The sequence below is a fragment of the Oncorhynchus kisutch genome, linkage group LG12 (genome assembly GCF_002021735.2).
Source record: "Oncorhynchus kisutch isolate 150728-3 linkage group LG12, Okis_V2, whole genome shotgun sequence".
In the NCBI taxonomy this organism is placed as follows: Eukaryota; Metazoa; Chordata; class Actinopteri; order Salmoniformes; family Salmonidae; genus Oncorhynchus; species Oncorhynchus kisutch.
The window spans coordinates 36,153,261-36,167,870 of NC_034185.2; the positions used below are offsets into that span (position 1 = coordinate 36,153,261).

The 14,610-nt window shown below is 42.9% G+C and overlaps 1 protein-coding gene across 3 annotated transcripts in view; it reads left to right on the plus strand.

Annotated features, from left to right (window-relative positions):
- Positions 1-501: 501 nt before the first annotated feature.
- The window catches only part of LOC109900944 (serine/threonine-protein phosphatase 2A 56 kDa regulatory subunit gamma isoform), a 38,669-nt gene continuing 24,560 nt past the window's right edge, over positions 502-14,610 (plus strand). The window contains exons 1-3 of one of the 3 annotated variants that reach the window (XM_020496857.2): positions 502-660; positions 1,074-1,133; positions 4,622-4,787. In XM_020496857.2, coding sequence (XP_020352446.1) covers positions 634-660; positions 1,074-1,133; positions 4,622-4,787 — 253 coding nt within the window. In that variant the 5' untranslated portion in view covers positions 502-633. Of the gene's footprint in view, positions 661-1,073; positions 1,134-4,621; positions 4,788-13,884; positions 14,084-14,610 lie in introns of those variants that run through there. The other 2 variants (XM_020496858.2, XM_020496860.2) reach the window with 2 other exon arrangements.

The following is a 14,610-nucleotide window of genomic DNA, read 5'->3' on the forward strand; positions in this document are numbered from 1 at the left end:
ATATCCTGTGCATGCACACCACGAATGGAAAAGAACTCCATAATCTGAATAAATATGCACAGCAGTCAGCGAAACCTACAGTCTTGCGTCAGACACCTTGGCCACCAGATGGCATCTGCGTCCATGACTACCCCACAGTGACTGAAAGAGGTCGGCATATTGAACATGTTTAAGGCACTAACTACAGTAGCTACTAGTAATAGCTACATACACATATTTGCTAATGTGCATCGTTATTTATTTGTGAAATATATGTCAGAGCATCTGACACAAATACAAATAATTTATAGATAACTGACAATTCTGAATGGTCTCCAGCAGATTAATTAAAAAATTAAAAAGTTAGCCCCACACATTAAAAGAAACTGCTACCTGCCACGTTGGAGAGGGAACAAGACCCACCCAATGACTGTATACATGACTTATGCTGTAATTTGTCTCGCTGGCAGGGTGCTTCCATCACGAAGGTATAAAGAACTCCCTCGGATGCACTCTTTTAGAGCACGTTGAGTCACCTGATAGATATCAGCCTATCATATCCGAGAGGATAGGCGAACGGCTAGTGCAGTGGAGAGTTGTCATGATTTAGCTTCGGTGTGTCAAAACGGGAACGACGGCGGTTATTTTTGTGCAATGCCGAATAAAGCGAAAAAAGAGAAGGTGAGTTAGGAGTTGGCTTGCAAAACAGTTGATACTAGTGCAGAGTACTAACAAAACTAGCTAGTTTTTTTTTATGTTTTAAAACTACGAACAGACACCCATCGACGCGATATTTGTAATGTCCCATCAACGCATCATCAGCTAGCTAACTAGGCTTGCTAGCTACCTGAGTGTTTTAGTGAAGCTAGCTGTAGTTTGAGTAACGTTAATATCTAACGTTACCGTATGTACGTTTTGTGGTACATGAAAACGCTAGCTAACGTTTGCTACAAAATTCACATTTTAAAGTCAACTTGTTTAACTAACCACAACTGTCAAACAGTTTAGTTAGCGGAAAAGTTAAAGTACTAGCTAAATTGCCTCTGTCCCTTCACATTAGCTGACTGGTGAATAATGCATCTCCATTTTTACAGGACTCTCCTAAATATGGAAAAGTTTGCAAAACTGGAGGTCAAGAGAACTCGGACATTGAGGTAACTTTATAACACGTGCATGCTGACCACACCGCTTGCGTGCGCCAACGTTTGCATGTTGATTTTGTCCACCAGCAACAGACTCTACTTAAAAATTAAACGTTTAATTGAACCTTTATTTAACTAGGAAAATCGGGTAATAACAAATGTATTATTTACAATGGCCTACACTGGCCAAACCAAACGTCGTTTGGCCAATTGTGCGCTGCCCTGTGGGACTCTCAATCACAGCTGGATCTGTGATACAAACTGAACCAGCTATATTAATTTGGGGACAGGTCAAAAAGCATTAAACATTTATGGAAATGTAGCTAGCTAGCGAACTTGCTATTACTGGAAAATTTGTCCTTGGATTTAAACATTGGTTGTTATTTTACCAGAAATGCACAAGGTCCTCTACTCAGACAATTAATCCACAGATAAAAGGGTAAACAGTTAGTTTTTAGTAATCTCTCTTCCTTCAGTCTTGTTCTTTGGACTTTATAGTGGTTGGCAAACAACTTTTAAGCTGCATTACAACCACCAACTGGAGTGTGGACCTCAGTTCATCTTTTAATCACCCATGTAGGTATATCCTCTTAAAAACCAATGGGGAGATGGGAGAGGCGGGACTTGCAGCGCATCACAAATAGAACCAAGTTTTATTTTGGTCCCTGGCTATGCAGACACTCGTTGGCGCACGCAATGATCGAATAACATGTATGTGTACATTTATTTGCAGCGCATGTGCTATAATGTCAGCATGTTAGCTAACGTTATATAACCAACTAAATATGAATTAGTTTCGTGGTATCCAATTGGTAGTTAGTCTTGTCACATCGCTGCAACTCCCGTACGGACTCAGGAGAGGTGAAGGTCGAGAGCCGTGCGTCCTCCGAAGCACAACCCAACCACTGCTTCTTGACACAATGCCCACTTGACCCGGAAGCCAGTTGCACCAATGTGTCGGAGGAAACACCGTACACCTGGCGACAGTGTCAGCGTGCACTGTGCCCCTCCCGCCACAGGAGTCGCTAGTGCGCGATGGGATAAGGACAACCCTCCCCTAACCGGATGACCCAATAGTGGGTCTCCCAGTCGTGGCAGGCTGTGTCAGAGCCTGGACTCGATCCCAAAATCTCTAGTGGCACAGCTAGCACTGTGATGCAGTGCCTTAGACCACTGCGCCACTCGGGAGGCCCTACAAAAACTAAATTTAAGAACGGGAAGCATAGAAATAGCCCACATAACATATCTATTGCTTTTTAGACTTGCTTTCAATGAGTGACAGATCTATAACACGTACTTCTATGTGAATTTAGTCAGGTTCCTCCAAAAGTTATATATTTCAGCTTTAAGGCTGCTCTACCTGACAGGCTCCACTTTCTCATTGAATTCGTCATATCATATCTGCAGGACATAAAACAATAGAGGTTAGATGGACATTGAGACATGACATGTAGTATTTGTTTTATGGACTGGTTGGCTGACAACACAAATGCTGTGCGCATCGATGTGGCTGGAAGGCATGCGTTATGATTCTAAATGGTCAGAGCACTAGCAACAATGACAAGTAGCTGCCGTGTGGGGAATCGTAGGTGGCTCGTGTCTTATGGATACCATGTCTTGTTTTGAGGTGTTGACTGATGTCATGTCTATGCTAATATGGCAATTATTTGTTAACTAACCAACAACAACTGTATTTGAGAGACAAGTGCTCATTGTGCAAATGTATTTCTTTTCAATAAATATTTGGAAACAAAATAAGGTTTGCATGTTTTCAACTGTCTAAGCCAACTGTCTGTTTTGCCTCGTAATTGCGCACGTGTCAGTTTCTGTTGTTAAACAACAAGTCTATTTTTAGTATATACTTTTCATATTAATTTGAAATCTCCCCCCCCCCCAAAAATGGATGATTTCTCACAAAAACAAGTGTATCGCTGCGAATTTTTTTTTTATATACTGTTAAAGACCCCACTGAACAATTCAGAACATGAATAATCATATTTGTCTTGGTAAATTGTATTTAAAACAGAAGGAAGTGAAATTGAATCACCAAAGCTCGCTTTCACAGCTGAAAGACATACCGCACAGACAACCGGCAGAGTAGGGTTAAATGTAATTTTATGTAACATTCTGGCTTGTAATGAATATTTACATGATTTTTGCAGGCAGTTTCAGACTGTATTACAGCCTGATTTAAGCAGACTAGGTAGCCACTATCCCTTCAGAATGGATGGTAAAAATAATGTTTGCAAAACATTAGCCACTACCATTGTGCGCTGAGACCACTTGAGATGATTAGCTATGTCCGTTCAAATCAGAAAATATACTGAAGACCAAAACGAAGATGTGGCCTTAAACCCACAGAAACACACAAACCGATCGGTAATGAAAAAAGCTCATAGAATGGAAGATGTCCCTTGTTAACACCCAGTAATGCATTTCTTTATTTTGTGTAGTCTGCTCTTCTCTCTGGGGCTATAACCCTGGATTATGTTTCTACTGTGTGTCATCAGCCATGAGGCAGATCTGCTAATGTGCCAACCATGTGTCAAATTTAAATCGATGGACAACAAGCTGTTGCTGTATTACTCCCCTTCCCTGCGTACAGCCAGGCTCCACTCTCCTCACGGATGCTTGTGGGCACTAGGGCTCTAAGCTTTCGACGTCAATGGGACAACGACAAAAACATGGGAGTCATATTAAGACAGGCTGATTCAGGCTTGGTCATTTCCTTTGTTCAAGTGCCAATGGTCTGTGAGCTGGCATTATCTTCTCATTGTTTGAGCAAGGTTAAAAAGGGCACTAAATGTAAGCAAAGAGGTCTGTTAATATGTATTCTGCTGGTTTCCGAACAGACATTTCTGCCTCTGGTTGATATAGCTAAACCTATTTTTCTATCCATCTTGTGTTTTGGATGTATGAACCACTCCTCTTATTCAATCTCTAACCCAAGGGCCTGACGAGCCGCAGTATGAAGAGAATACAGTATATGAAGCTATTAAAACCAGACATTTATGAAGCTAATGCTGTTATTTGAAGGTAAAAAGAAGCTGGCACAGTAAGAAACTGGCACACATTTGGGTAAATGAATCAGTGGGAGAAAAGACCTTCGGTTGGGTCACATGCGTCAGTAATCCAGGCCCATCACGGGGTTCAGCAGCTTTAGTCTCCCAGACAGTCAGCCAGCCGGCGGCTCACTAAGAAGGCCTAAAACCCTAAACCCCTGTCTTGTAGTGTGAAGGGCAAAATTAGTTGAGGTTCTAAGTTCATTTGAAAATTCCCACCCCCCCTTGTTGTCGTGTGTGTGGTGATGAATGAAACTGCCCACATTCACCAGATTACATATCTAACCTAGGGGAGATTGGGGACAACACTGGGTTGTGCTAAAACCTTTTGAAATGAATAGTCCCTCCGCGTTTGTCTTTTTTCTTCGTTTGGTGTCTCGTGAACAAACCCAGGTGCATGCTCTGATCCACCTCTACTCTTTCCCTCCCTTCATACAGCAGGGCTCCAACAGAAAAGGCAGTAACAGTGTCCCTCCTACCACTCAGCTGCTGAAGGGCAAGCAGCTGGGTTCCCAGATGCCTGTCAAGAAGGACAAGAGGCAGAGCTCGTCCCGCTTCAGCCTCAGCAACAACAGAGAGCTGCAAAAGCTGCCCGCCTTCAAAGGTATGACTGGACCTAATCTAGTCTATTCCTTGCCTTGCTGTAATGCAGCCCATTCTTTTGCCTTCAAAAGTATGACTGCGTAGCACGCCACTACTAGCCTAGGCTAGTTGGGGCTGGGGGATATATCGAGTTAAATAAATGAGTTTTTGACGATATGTCAAATGCCTGTATTGCAAGAATCAGTTTATTTATATTTATGAGCCACTTGTTCACATGTTTTTGGTCTCGCCTCCTTCGCTCCTTCTGAGGTGTGCACCTTCCCATTTACGTCAGAGATCTGTATATAATGATGAGATGCGCATGTCTCCACCCTAACAATGGAAGTCGTTGTCCCAAAGGCGGGAAGAGTGGCTGCAAGCTTAGGTCCAAAATAACCCATAGAAATGCATTGGGCTTATTTTTGTGCAGATTTGTGAGATTGAAACCTCTCGCTTCACCTCTTCCTCTTTGTTTACACACACACACCAAGCCTCTAACCTGCCACTCACAGCAACAAAGATGGGAGATCACTTCTTCCTCTGACAAGCGGTTTTAAATCGCTATTTGCATTTTGAGTTTTTACTTTCTTTTTTTTCACCTTTATTATTTAACCAGGTAGGCAAGTGCGACCTGGCCAAGATAAAGCAAAGCAGGTCGACGCCTACAACAACATAGTTACACATGGAGTAAAACAAGCATACAGTCAAAAATACAGTAGAAAAATACGTCTATATACGATGTGAGCAAATGAGGTGAGAAGTGAGGTAAAGGCAAAAAAAAGGCCATGGTGGGGAAGTAAATGCAATATAGCAAGTAAAACACTACAATGGTAGATTTGCAGTGGAAGAATGTGCAAAGTAGAAATCGAAATAATGGGGTGCAAAGGAGCTAAATAAATTAATACAGTAGGGGAAGAGGTAGTTGTTTGGGCTAAATTATAGATGGGCTATGTGCAATAATCTGTGAGCTGCTCTGACAGCTGGTGCTTAAAGCTAGTGAGGGAGGTAAGCGTTTCCAGTTTCAGAGATTTTTGTAGTTCGTTCCAGTCATTCGCAGCAGAGAACTGGAAGGAGAGGCGGCCAAAGGAAGAATTGGTTTTGGGGGTGACCAGAGAGTGACCATATACCTGCTGGAGTGCGTGCTACAGGTGGGTGCTGCTATGGTGACCAGCGAGCTGAGATAAGGGGGGACTTTACCTAGCAGGGTCTTGTAGATGACATGGAGCCAGTGGGTTTGGCGACGAGTATGAAGCGAGGGCCAGCCAACGAGTGCGTACAGGTCGCAGTGGTGGGTAGTATATGGGGCTTTGGTGACAAAACAGATGGCACTGTGCTAGACTGCATCCAATTTATTAAGTAGGGTATTGGAGGCTATTTTGTAAATGACATCGCCGAAATCGAGGATCGGTAGGATGGTCAGTTTTATGAGGGTATGTTTGGCAGCATGAGTGAAGGACTCTGTTGCGTAATAGGAAGCCAAATCTAGATTTCACTTTGGATTGGAGATGCTTAATGTGAGTCTGGAAGGAGAGTTTCCAGTCTAACCAGACACCTAGGTATTTGTATTTGTCCACATTTTCTAAGTCAGAACCGTCCAGAGTAGTGATGTTGGACGGGCAGGTCCAGTTAGCGATCGGTTGATGAGCATGCATTTGGTTTTACTTGTATTTAAGAGCAATTGGAGGCCATGGAAGGAGAGTTGTATGGCATTGAAGCTCGTCTGGAGGGTTGTTAACACAGTGTCCAAAGAAGGGCCAGAAGTATACAGAATGGTGTCGTCTGCGTAGAGGTGGATCAGAGACTCACCAGCAGCAAGAGCGACATCATTGATGTTTACGGAGAAGAGAGTCGGCCCAAGAATTGAACCCTGTGGCACCCCCATAGAGACTGCCAGAGGCCCGGACAACAGGCCCTCTGATTTGACACACTGAACTCTCACGTCTATCAGGTTTGGTCCAACATAATTGGTCATATAGACACCGAAACAAATGTTGACATTATTTTACTGTGTTAGAGAAGTGAACCTCTCTAACGAGACCCTTTTATTTTTCAACTACTCAAATTGCGCTCAGCAGAAACTACTCAAATGGGAGCATCAATGAACATTGCTTCTGGAAAATGAATGAGAGGTTTGTTACGTGCAGCGTTGTGGTACCAGTAGCTGCATTTTAGCCAATGACTGTTATACTAGCTGTCTATTCTGTTTAATAAATGTGCAATAAACATAGAACACCATTTTATATAAGGAATTGGCAACTCGTTCTTAGAAATAAGCTAGGCCCCTTAATTTCAACATCTGAACAAAGTGGACAGGCTAATATGCTGTTTAAACAGTTGGGGAGACACTGAAGTGTGTTCATAACAATTCAACTGCTCTGCCTTGTTAGCTAGCAAATGGATACAAATTATTGGCTAAACTTGACATATAAAGATTAGCTGGCTACTCACTAGCACACGAGCTTGAGATTGTTTGAGACCTGTGTTAGCTTTCTAAAACACCTGCAACAAGAAGTTAGTCATTATTAGTGAATGTGCGTTATGCATAGTTTTGGTTAAATTTGTAACAAAGGGCATTTTCGTAGACTGACCATATCAGTGACTATTGCAACAAAGACGGGTTAAACTATTTTGATTAACGTTTGTGGAAGGCTTATATGTAGCTTGGGTAGCATTTCACAGGCCCTGAAATAATTTAGATTATTGCTGACTGTTTGAAATGCAGTGTATTTGACATTTTAATTGTAGAGCAAAGCTTATTTCGAGAACATTAAAGTCAAGATATTGTGAATCGTCTGAAAGTATAAAACAAAAATCAAGATCATTTTTAGGCCATATCGCCTAGCTCTAAACAGTTTATTCTAAGACCTATTTTGTGTCACTGTTAGGTAAAAGCAGATTATCTGGACCGAACAAAAATATAAACACAACATGTAAAGTGTTGATCCCATGTTTTATGAGCTGAAATACATGTTTGCTGAAATGTTACAAACGCACATACGCTTATTTCTCAAGTTTTGTGCACAAATTTGTTTACATCCCTGTTCGTGAGCATTTCTCCTTTGCCAAGATAATCCGTCCACCTGACAGTTGTGGCATAGCTGATTAAACAGAATTATCATTACACAGGTGCACCTTGTGATGGGGGCAATGAAAGGCCATTCTAAAATGTGCTGTTTTGTCACACAACACAATGCCACATATCTCAAGTTTTGAGCGAGCATGCAATTGGTATGCTGACTGCAGGAATGTCCACCAGAGCTGTTGCCAGAGACTGGTATGTTCATTCCTCTACCATATGCTGCCTCCAACGTCGTTTTAGAGAATTTGGCAGTACTTCCAACTGGCTTCTCAACCGCAGACCACTTGTATGGTGTTGTGTGGTCAAGCGGTTTTCTACTGTGAACAGAGTGCCCATGGTGGGGTTATGGGCAGGCATAAGCTACGAACAACAAACACAATTCCGTTTTATCGATGGCAGTTTGAATGCACAGAGATACTGTGATGAGATCCTGAGGGCCCGTTCAACCACCGGCATTGCATGTTTCAGCATGATAATGCACAGCCCCGTGTCACAAGGATCTGTACACAATTCCTGTAAGCTGAAAATGTCCCGGTTCTTCCATGGCCTGCACACTCACCAGACATTTCACACATTGAGCATGTTTTGGATGCTCTGGATTGACATGTACGACAGTGTGTTCCAGTTCCTGCCAATATCCAGCAACTTCGCACAACCTTTTTGAGGAGGAGTGGGACAACATTCCACAGGCAAAAAAAATCAACATCTTGATCAACTCTGTGAAGGAGATGTTTCATGAGGCAAATGGACACACCAGATACTGACTGGTTTCTGATCCACCCACCTACTTAGTTTTTTTTGGTGACCAACCGATGCATATCTGTGTTCCCAGTCTTGTGACATCCATAGATTAGGACCTAATGAATGTCCTTTTATGAATTGTAACTCACAAAAATATTTTTAGTGTGTGTGTACACTGCTCAAAAAAATAATGGATAAACAAATAATATTTAAATTAGAGCGGGAGGGGGAAAGGCAGCTAAAATCATCAAGGTTCCCATCTGCAGAGCACGCAACTCTGCTGTCCCCAGAACTGGATAATTATTTTTAAAATTCACATCGCTGACTAATTTTACATTCTTATTAGGCCTGGGCTTCTATACGTTGTAGCCTACATTGCTAACAATAGGCAATGGAAATAGACCTACTCTACATGTCTTTTCATAAGCTTTACTCAGCTGTATCTTTTGACTTCTCATTAGATTTTTCCATATTGATCTTGTTTGCTCAATTTCACTTCTTGTTGCCTGTAATATTTGTCATTCAAAATAAAGCTGTGAGAGAGAATCACCTGTAGACTCTGACTTTCACAATTGTTCCCATTTTGAAAGCTGCAACTTTAGGACATTAAACACTTTATTAGAATAGCTTATGAGAATTACTTTTCATAACTAACTTAATGCTTTTGATAGGTTGTTTTTTAATTAGTAGCTTTTGGCCATTTTGTTCACAACAGCAATGAGGGGTGCATGAATAATGTATTGTATAATAGACTAGGCTTCCAACTAAGGTTTGTTCAAAGTATCTTTCGATTTTTCTATCTTGCTCTTGTTCTACCGCTCTCATTATTACCTTAGGCCAATCATGTTTTTATGTTATTCATAAACAACTTAACTTTCTTATAGCCTAGAACTCCGTTAGATAATTCATTGTTTGATCATGAGGTAGCGTGGCGGGACAAAGCCAGCATGCATAAAAAACCGAAGTCATATTCATATCTAATGGAGAGAATTCCAAATTTGGCTCTTTGGCTATATGACCCAGATCTTCCAACATTCAGAGAGGGAGTTTGGGGGGGGGGGTTTGACTGGACATTTTGCACTGCTTGGTGTAAATCTTACATCTGTCTACATTGTTCTCTTGCATTCTGTAAATTGTTTAACATCTTGAAATAATAGGTTATGCAGGCTATAGCAAAGAAATAGGCCACTTGGCATGGCCCTGCTGTGCGCTGACCGGTCAGCTCCTTACTGCGTGGTGCTGGTCAAGTTGAAATGGGCTATACTTTGTCTGTCACATCACGATGTCGTCGCCATCTTCAATATCCGATACTAACAGAAGATTTCCCAACCCTTTTTGAACCACTTTTGATTGACTAGTCAACTAGTCGTTCAGGACAGAACCATGTATAGGCTTGGTAAGGTTTGGTTTCCCAGCCCACCTTACTGATGCCTGTCCCCTGGTCTTGGCTTAGCCTTTAAGTTCAGCCTTAACATAGCTGCCTGCCATCTCAGTCTGCTTGCATTCTTATCTGATGTAAATTACACCGTGTCTATCCCTCTCTTCTCTGTGTGTGTCTGAAAATCCACACTGCCCTGCTATAAAACGCACCGCCACGGTGTTGCGCAAGCCATGGTAACATTAAATGTAAGTGACTGACTGTGCTTGATTTAACCCAAGTGTCTATATTTAGGGAAAATCCAGAGATAAGGCTTTAATGCTACGGGTCCTTGTGTTTCAGGATGCTGCCAGTGCCTAGATAAGCGGGTGGCTGGCAGGGAGCTACAGTGTACAACTGCAGCCCACCTCTCATCCCCTGCTCCTCTCATGGAAAATGTCAGCACTGGCAGATGCATGTCCAATGCTATGCTATCATGTTACTACTTTGAGTGACTGGCACTAAGTTGGCTCTCCATGGCCAAACTTTTAAAGATGTGGAAAGTGCACAGTGTGCAAATCCAGCGGATTTTACAGGAGAGATGATGCAGTCTTGCAGAGTCCATAATAATGTTAGTGTTTAGGAGCTTCTAGAGTTTTAATGTAGCTGTGTTTGGATCACTGTGTGGATCATCTCCATGCTAATCTACCATGACCTGAACCACCAAACCTCTCTAGGGCAAAGTAGAGAGCCGCTATCTGGCTTCAACTCAGTCTAGACTGGAGCTTTGGCAACAATCCAGCCGAACACACACACACACACACACACACACACACACACACACACACACCACAGTTGCCTTGTTACAGTTGCCAACCAAGCCAGCTACCTCAGTAGTGATATGGTGTCATGACCTGTCACCTCTCATTCTTCCCTATGTCTTCTGTCAGACCGCAGTGCTTCCCTCTGGGATTTTTTTCAGCAATGGTTTGGGGGGGGGTGCATGGCTGCTAGGGTTAGTGAATTGCTTGTTAGCGCATTGACATGCTAGCTGTTCTTATAGACTTCAAGTCATTTGAGCTAACGACTATCCATTTAAAAGCTTGACTCTTTAGAGCCACCGCTGCTAAATTTTAATACTTTGGAAACACTGGACAGCCTACATTGTCAGACACAAAGGACTGTTTTCTCTGATCATGGAGGACCTTTTATCTTGGTTTTACTATGGTCTTTACAACACATTCCATAAGCTTTGATTTGTGATAACAGCTGGGCACGTCCAGCGGCCCAGCAACGAGGGCTTCTCCAAGTATTGTCCCATGGGCCATGGATGTTGTCAGTGGTCCTGTCCTGACAGGTAGTCAGGAAAGGCTTGTTTTCAGAGCTTTACCAAAGTGCTCACTCTGGAGACTTGGGCTACATGAAGTAGTAGAGGGCTGCTTTTGGAAAGGTAGTTCTTCTAGTAAGTGCCTCTTTTGGACAGCAGTCTATAGGCAGGAAAAGATGACTGATACCACCTCACATTATTGCTGAGTGGAAGATGCAGTATGCATTGTGTTCATTTGGTGATTAATGCTTGAAAAGAGCTGTGCCACAGTCGCAGGATAATTGATAAGCATGACAAACATGCTATGTTGGTGGACAGCAACACCACAGCGTTTCAGACGGGTGCCTTTAAAAAAAAAAAACATAATTCACCTCAACTCTCCAGCTGCAAGTGTTTGCCAAAAGGTAGTGAACGAACAAACAGCTGGTTATAGTGTGAAAAGAGGAACTGTCCTGGGAGGGATAGTTTCTCACGCTCGGTCTCCCTCTGTTGGGGGGAATGGGAACTGTGGTCTCATAGTGGATAAAGTTCACTGACTTGGCTGGATGATAAATAGCTTCAAGTTCAGTAATCGAGGTCAGTAGATTCTCGAGGGTCAGCGGTCTGTCTTCAATTCCTGTCGTTGACTCCTCTTTGAAATCGCTACAAAACAGACTTTGTTAATGTTAATAGCCAGAGTCAGTCACAAGATCAACCCCGTCGTTCTGCACAGATGTAGAGTTTATAAATAACTGGAGCCCGGTTACGTGTGCCAAAGTAGAGGATAACCGCAGACCGTTGGAGAGAAAGTGTGTTCGTTCACGCAGGCGTGTGCTTATTTGGTCTGTATCAGAAGAACAACAGCTCTTCAGACAGGAGAATGCCCCCATGACTAGACAGTGGGAGGATAGTGAGTGGACTCGTTTGAAGGATTTCCAATTGAGTCAAATCTGTCCACGGCATGAGAGTGCTACAACATCTGCTTTATGTTTGGTGAGACTGAGCAGAACAGATGGAGCTCCAAATGTAGTTAACAAAGGACAAGGCTGCAGGTCTCTATCAATAACTTGAGAAATGAGTCAATAGCAACATCAATGCTTCCTCACACCTTCCTGTAGCCACCCAGCCCAGGACCTACAAAGTTCAGACTGAAAACATTCAGCAGCTAACCTGACGGGTCAAGTTCTGTTTTACCTGTTACAAACAAAGCCAAGAAGTCCCGCTTAGAGTTGGGGTGTTTTCTGTTCACTGGATGCAATATGACTAACTTCACCTAAGGATTTAGGTAATCAACAACAGTAGGAGGAATACATTGACTCTTCTATTTTATTTTCTCTATGCACTCACTCCATACGCGCACACTACACACTCACTCGCACAGTCACGGACACTCCAACACACTCACTAAATTTGCTCATACTCTCGCATACAGTCATCATATACACTGATGCTACTCTGTTTATCATATCCTGATGCGTAGTCACCTTACCCCTATACATACATACATACATACATACATACATACAGTATCAACCTCTATCACTCCAGTGTCCCTGCACGTTGTAAATATGGTATTGGAACTGAACTTGTAAACACTGTAGCTTACTTTCTCAGGCTTTTATTTCTATCTCTCGTGTTTTTGTTCTACTTTTTTATGTATGTATTCATTTTTTTTTTTATAGTACTACAGATATTGATTACTGCATTGTTGGGAAAGCATGAGCAAGAAAGGCAATTTGCTGTAATTGTGCATGTGACATTAAAAACATAACTTGCCTCTGACTAACCATGTTCATTGTAAGTCTACACTCGTGTCAAAGTCTTATAAAGCATAAAAGTCTGATACACAACTAAGAACAATAGACGGATGTGAGCCATTGCTGTGTGTGCACTATGTGGTGCAGATGGGGACATTGCGTTGGTGTTAAGCACTGTAACTGCTCACTCTGGGAGAGCAGCTGAGGCAGAGCACACTCGCTCACTGGCTTCCTGTTTTTTGTATAATCGTGGCTTCCTGTTTCTCACACCTGGGCCATCTGTACACACACACACACGTCAGCAGTGAATTCTGTGTTTATAACAGCCTTTTACTGAATGATAATCAATGCTTCCCTTCAAGTGTTGGTTATTTTTCACATCTCTAATTGTTCACTGTCATTGTATGATGTTTGAGGGGAAATCCAGGTGTTGTGGCTCCAGAAAGGCCAGATAATTAAAGAGAGCCTAAAAATGTGTGTGTGTGTGTGTATAGAACTGACCTTTCTATGATGTATCAATGGACTCTCTATGCTTTTCCTGGAGTGAAGATAAGGGAGGTGATATGTATTAGGATAAGCCAAAAACTCTGCTTGTTGGGAATGTAATTTATTGTAGGGTAGACGTGTGAGCCTGAGGGAAATAAAAAATAAATGAGGGGAAAGGTTAGCTGTGCCTCAGTTAGCCAGACCTCCTGCCTCTGCGCCAATCACAGCAAAGGTCCTGCCCCAGCCCACCAGCCAATCCCCTGCCTCAGCCCACTAGCCAATCCCCTGCCTCATGGTTATGCATTCTGACAGCCTTCCCCATGTGACCCAGGTTGGCCAATCGGGCTCCTTCCTAGAGGGATGACATCACTAACTAGCCTGTTCCCTCCAGCAGCAGTGCAGAGCTTTATTTTCTGCTCTGAGTGTTTGATGCTAAAATGGAGGCTGGCTCCTCGACTTAGCCTGGGCTATCGCTATCTCTTCTACCCCAGCCCCTAGATGTTGACATGTACTAGAGCTGCCAGTGCGATGGTTCTGGATTCACCCAACTCAAATGGGCCTTTCCAGCCCGTGGCCCTCATGCATTTTAGAGGTGAGCAACGCTAGCTGGCTGGCTGTTTGTGTGTGTGTTAGGGGGAGGTGGACAAGAATGTTGCGATTTACCATCTGTAGCTTTTTAGTGTACTTTGGAGATAAACAGTTTTGAAAGTAAAACCTGCTTTAGGAGACAGGGAAGGGTGTCTTATCTTTGTCTGCGTAACTGTGGTGTATTTGAAGCAGGAAAAGGTTGTGCGTGTTTGTCCTATGAAAACGACTAGGATCGCTTAGTGAGAGACAGCGATGGGAGGGGGGCTAGTTTTACTGCCTTCTGCCTCTCCCATCCCCCACCAAGACTGCTGACGTCAAAGGAAGTGAGGTCACAGCCGTTTGCATGTGTTTAGTGTTACCCTAAAGCGGCAGTGCCCTTTGGCTATGTTCTGTCTTGCAGTCCTCCCTTCACAGAGGAAATGGTTTCTTTTTCATACATCCCCTTTGTGTTACACTGTAGCTTTTGAAGGGGAAAATTAGTACAACAGTAGCAGACGCAGACTATCATGTGCGTGACTTTTGAGATGAATA